The sequence below is a fragment of the Leishmania infantum genome, contig 40 (assembly GCF_000002875.2).
Source record: "Leishmania infantum JPCM5 WGS CACT00000000 data, contig 40, whole genome shotgun sequence".
NCBI lineage: Eukaryota > Euglenozoa > Kinetoplastea > Trypanosomatida > Trypanosomatidae > Leishmania > Leishmania infantum.
Genome location: NW_004057902.1, coordinates 2,106 through 7,890, shown reverse-complemented (window position 1 = coordinate 7,890; position 5,785 = coordinate 2,106). Strand labels below are relative to the sequence as shown.

The window sequence follows — 5,785 nt, the reverse complement described above, 5'->3', positions numbered from 1 at the left end:
GCAGCCAAGAGCGGAAGGAGGCGGGGTGCGCTGCTGCAGTGTATGGGAGGGTCTGCTGCCTTGCTCATGGCAGAACGACACGTGGCCAAAAAAGTCGAGTTTGTTTTCACACGGTCTCTCCCCGGTGTGTCTCTTTTCGTCCTTCTGTGCTTTCTTCATTTTTGCTGTTTTCATCGGTACCGCGATCTGCCCTTTGTGGTGAGCAACGCACGCATGGCACCGACAAGCCCGCCCATGCCCCCTTCCCCCCTCTCTGCCCCTCGCCTTCACTATCTCCTCGACATCGCCCCCCTCCCGCTCACCCGACGCACCTTTGCGAAGTGAAGAAGCAAAGGACGCAGCAAGATGCCCACACGGTCGCCGCAGGCCGGAGAATCAGCGGGGGGGGGGAGGGGAGGAGAGAGGAGAGCGGGCAAAACGGAGGGGGCAGGCAAACGCAAAGGCGGGCGGGGGAAACCGATGCCCTCGCGCGAAGGACGGGAAACGCAGCGCCACGCCGCATCGGTCACCCGCCTCCGTCCCACCCCCATCCATACCCCATAGCTGAGATCGCGCGTCTTTCTGGCGCTTCTCTCTCGCGTGCCCTTTGGCCCTCGTCGCTGCCTCTCCTCCCTCACACACGCCTCATGGACTACTTGAACGGAGAAGGGCGAGGGGTGGGGGGCGAGGCGCCACAGGGGGTGGCTGCAGGGGGGCGGGGTAGGAATCAGGCAAGCTGATGAGCAAGCGCACCGGGGAGGCCAGAGGACAGCGTCTGTGCGCACAGCAGCGGCGCACAGATGCATGCACGAACCAGGAGAAACGATGACAGCACTCGCTCCTCCTCTTTCTGTGCTCCTCATGCACGGTGCGTGCGCGTGCACAAGAGGACACCCCCACCGTGCAAGGGCGTGTGGGGTCGGGGGAGGCAGCGGAGGAGAGGGCAAGACGGACTGGGGAAGGAGGGAAGCTCTCTGAGGCATGAAGGCCGACCATACGTCGGGCATACGTGCGTCACGTGTGCGCATGCTCGTGCGTGTGGGCGCGTGCACCCTTGTGACCCCGCTCCCCCTCCCATGAGTGTCGCGCTCCACGTTGCCCTTCTCTTGCTGCTGCGGCTCTCCCGTGCTCCTGGAACTCACAGGAGGACACCAAAAAGCACCACGACGACACGGAGAAGAAAATCGAGCACCGCCTCGATCTCCTCTGCTGTCGTGGTTTTCTTTTCTCGCTTCTGTTGTTTGCAGCTTGCTGCCCCGCGTTTTCGTTTTCTTTGTCGTTTTCATTATTATTTTTTCTTTCTGTCGCTTCTCGCTTTCTTCTCTCGTTCCTCCGCAGAAACTTCGTATGGACTTGTGCGTGCGTGTGCCTCTCTGCCTTTTCTCTCTTGTTGTCGTTGTGCGCTGCTGCCCTTGTTTCTGTTTCGCTCTGTGCGCAGGCGACAGGCTGATGGAGAGGATGAAAAAACGGAACGAAAGGCGACAGCAATACAGCGGAGGAGGGGAAAAGGCGCGTGCAACGGCAGCAGCACAGGCGCGCAGGCACAGGAAGGTGGGCAATCGAACGACGGCACACAAAGCGGATAGGGTCGGTACACAGACGTGAGGAAAGCGGAAGGGAGACAGGGCTGCATTTCTGTTGCTCTTCGTGACCCGAGTCCGTCCGTGCCTGTGTGCCTGTGCCTGCGCTCCTTGTGTCCTTTTACCTCTCCGCCTCTCTCGTGCTTTTTCCGTGCTTGTTTCTTCATCGTTTCATTTACAACGTCAAATCCTCCAGACTCCAATGTGAAGAGTCTCCACACCATCGTATGAAATGCAGCTGTTTGAAGCGATTGAGGGAGCGGCGCGGCAGACAGGCAAGTGTACAGGGTATCGGAGGGCCCTGGCCTGAATCCGGCCAACTTCCTCTCTGCGCTCGCCCGGCATGCACCTCGACCACCCCCTGCCGGCTCCACGACAGACGCGACCGCTTCCGCCCTCGAGCAGGACGCTGGGCGCGGCTCTCTTGGATCAAGGCATGCAGCCCACCCATGTGCGTGTGTCGCCGATGGCGCGGCATGCGTGCGAGGAAGGGACGAGCAAGGGCAGGAGGATCCTGCTAGATGCATGGTCCGATTCGACGGCAGACTGCTCGTCCTGGCCGACTCGGATGTAGCCGCAGTGCGACAGAGGGGCGTGTGAGCTGTGGTCGAATGCTTGCCTTTGCCGACTTGCCCGTGGCAGAGGGGCGGGGTGCCAACGAAGGGGAATCCTTCATTGCTTCTGACAGGCAAGCGAGACCGGAGGTCAAAAAGGTAATAGCAATAAGGAAAAACACACACACGCGTACAAACCAGCAAAACACCTCACGCCTTGTTTCCCTCTCCCCCGACCGCACCCTGCTGCCCTCGCTTGCAAGGACAGAGCGCGTGCGTGGGCCTTTATTTCCCTCCTCCTTTTTCTGTTGATTGCTTTTTATCTTATTCGCACTAGGTGCACCCGCACGTGTTTGCTTTATTGAGTTCTCGCTTTCGCTCTCCGACTCGTCGACCCCAACAGCGTCAGCGCCGCCGTTGCCACCCCCACCCTTGTCCGAGAGGAAGGGGGGAGTGAGTGCTGAGTCCGTTGCCGCTGCCAAATGGTAGGGCTGTGCCATGTGCGTGTGCGTGCGTGCGTTCTCGTATGCCGGTGCATGCCCGTATACACACATATATGTGTGTATACATGCCCGCGTGCAACCTATACGTGTGTGTGCCATCCGGCAGCGCAGCCCCTTTTTGTATTCACGCCTTTTCATCTGCCCCTCTCGTCGCTGCTTGCCCCTTCGCGCCCGCCTGCATGGGTGCTTCTGGGAGAGACACGGTGATGGCGGGCTAGCAACCCGGAAGTGAACGCAGGCGCCCGCACACCACAACCAGGAACTCACATGCGCCCCTAAATGTGTTCAGTCTCTTATGTTGGCGAAACGCAATACTGAGAGGCGTCGCCGGCATTCGCCTGTGCGCGGCACGTGGCACAGGCTGTGCTGCCGCTGCTGCTGCTGCGTGTGGTGGTGCCGCATCCGCATTGCCTAAGGTCTCTTGTTTTTTATTCTGATTGCTCGCCCGCCTCGATCGCTTGCTGTGACGGGGCACATTCCGCGTTGTTGCGCCCTGGCCAGCGCAGCCAGTGGAGCTACGGCCCGGCCCGGCCTCCACCGTCTACGAAAGAGCTGTGGGACAGCCTGGAGGGCCTGCTGATCTGTGTGCGCCCCACGCACCCGGCAAATGCATTCGAGGACCGCCCCGCCGCTGTGGCGCAGCCCGGCATGCACGTGAAGAGCGCCATCGCCAGCTGGAGCGGCAATGCGACGTGGGGCCCGGTGATGGGCACTGGCGAAGCGGAGCCCTCTGCGGTACGTGAGCGCATGGCGGCGCGGGGGCCGCCGGGGAAGCTGTTCCACAGCGCGAAGCTGCTGGGGCAGGTGAGTTGGCTGCGCTGCTGCGTGCGCGACCCGCGCGGCGGCGAGGCCGCCGTGCTCATGCTCTTTAGCCGCTGCTGGCGGGTGGAGCGGATGTGACGGCTGGTGCAGGTGGATGTCTCGAAGGTTGTGTTTGTGTCGGAGCTCGAGCGGGGCGGCGTTGGCGAGAAGGCGCCGCGGGAGCGCGACCGCCGCAAGGCGATCCGCATGCTGCACCGGGGAGGGGTGGCGGAGAGGAATTTCCGCCGTGCCCCTGGCCAAGTACGAGGGCGCCATCAGCTGCATTGCCGGCGTGTCTGTGGTGTGTTGCGTCTTCACGACGAGCCTGCGCGCGTAGCGGCGGCGGCAGCGGGGCCGCCAACTCAAGACAGCCATCGAGGCCACCTCGAAGGCCGCCCAGTCATCGAAGGGCGAGGGTGTGCTGGCGCCGCTCGGTGGGGCCTTCGCCGTGAAGCGCAAGGATGAGGGGGCGGTGGTGCGCCGTGCGCTGACGCAGGTGGTGCCGTTGCATTCCCGCCGCGCGGCGCTGGAGAAGCGGGCGCGGCTCGCGCACGTCGGCGTCCGCGGCACGCAGGGCAGGCCTCGCAGCGTCGAGGCGCTCGGCGTGGACTCCGTGGGAGGGTGCATGTCGGATGGCGAAGGCTGCGAAGGGCGAGGCGCCGTTGGTCATGCTGAGGCTGCGCGGGGGCAGTAGTTTGCGGCGGGCGTGCGCCCATGGAGTCGCTCCGCATGGCGACCGCTTGACTGCCGCGCCGGGACTGCTGCATGGGGCCCGTGCCCAGCCGCGAGCAGGCGCTCGCCTGCACGCAGCACACCACCGACGCCGTCAGTCGCAATCATCTGATCAACATCACTGCAGCGAGCGGCAACGGTTTGGCCGAGCTGCTTGCCGCCGTGCATCCGCGCCGCGTCCCGGCGGCACGACATGCGAGTCAGCTGCAGGCGACGTGCGCCGACGGCCCGGTGCTGCGGGCCGCGCTGCAGCAGCTCTCCGCCAGCCCCCTACGACGCTGGCCAGCACGCCGGCGGAGACACGGCGGCGCCGCGCAGTGCGGCGCTGGGGGACGTTGTGTTGGACGGTCCCGTAAGGGATGCGCGGCTGTTCCGCGACAGGCTTTTCCCCGCCGCCTCCCGGCGCTTCTTGCTGTAGACGCGCGGTGAGGTGAGGTGGTGGTGCTGGGGACCTGTGCGAGCGCGTGCGTGTGAGGGGGTGCATGGGAGTGGACACCGATGTAGGGGCACTCTCACACGCTGCGACTCACCCCCTTGCCCTCCTCGCGCAATCGCGCGCATGCGGGGTCGCTGCTTCTCACACCTGCTCTTTGGCGTTCTTCCCCTTTTCTGTGGTGCAGTCTCTGTGCGCTTACCTTCCGCCTTTATCCGCCGCGTCTCTCTCTCTCTGTTGCCTGCAGTGAGCGGGGTGAGCGGTGTTGGCGGCTTGTCGCAGCGGTGGCAGCGGTGGGGTGCCGCATGTGAGGGCCGCGACGAAGGCGGTGCGCGTGTGTGTGTGTGTGTGTGCCGCTGCTTCCTCTGCACACGCCTCTCCAAAGGCCTGCCACAGGCGCTCCTACGACGACGCGAAGAAGAGCAACAGGAGACTCCAGGCGATACGTTCTGCAACGGCGGCCCTTCGCGCCGGCCTTCTCTCGTCCCTCGTCCTCGCTGTGCGCAGCGCCGTTTTTGCGCTACCGAGAGGGAGCAAAGGCGGAGAGGGGAGGAAGAGGAGCACGCTGGGGGTTCGCGGGCTGTTTCCGGTGCGAGACGACTGCACAGCGCAGCAGACGCGGCGCAGGCGGGGGTCAGCGAGGTGGGAGGGAAGCCGACAGGTGAGGGGCGTGGGAGGGGGAGGGGCAGGGCTTGCCCGGAGGGTAGCAGGCAATGCACCCTGTCCTCTCCGCCTGGCCCCCTTCCCTTGCGCTTCGGTCTCCTGCTCGCTGCCGTTGCGGCATGTCTCGCATGCACCTTCCCCCTCTCCTGATGCTTGTGTGCATGCCGGCAAATGGCCCATGCGCTCCCGCTGTGCACGCCTCGCAGTGCCACTTGCCTGTCTCCTCACCACTGCCTCCCCCCTCCCCCCACATTTCTCTCCCCGTCTCTCCCTCTTTTCACTCCCGCTCACATCTCCCATCCCTCCCCCTCTCAAAACGAACACGCGCGAACCAATGCAAAACAACACCATGCGCGTGCACACGCAACGACAACAGACATCCCTTTGCCAAGACTCGACTCTCTTTCGCTCTCACACCCCTCCCACACTCGCCCCCCGCCTCCCTCCTCGTCAGCTCTGTCGCGCCATCTCGACCCCCTGTGCCATCGCTTCTCCTGCCCATCTCCGCCTCACCTTTTTGTTTGCTGCGCCTTTGCGAAG

The 5,785-nt window shown here is 64.1% G+C and overlaps 1 pseudogene across 1 annotated transcript; it reads left to right on the top strand.

Annotated features, from left to right (window-relative positions):
- The first annotated feature begins 3,264 nt into the window (after window positions 1-3,264).
- Window positions 3,265-4,111, top strand: LinJ_29_3020 (annotated as a pseudogene). Its single transcript is given in 2 exon segments — window positions 3,265-3,513; window positions 3,515-4,111. Coding segments are annotated over 2 exon segments (846 nt in total).
- Window positions 4,112-5,785: the final 1,674 nt, after the last annotated feature.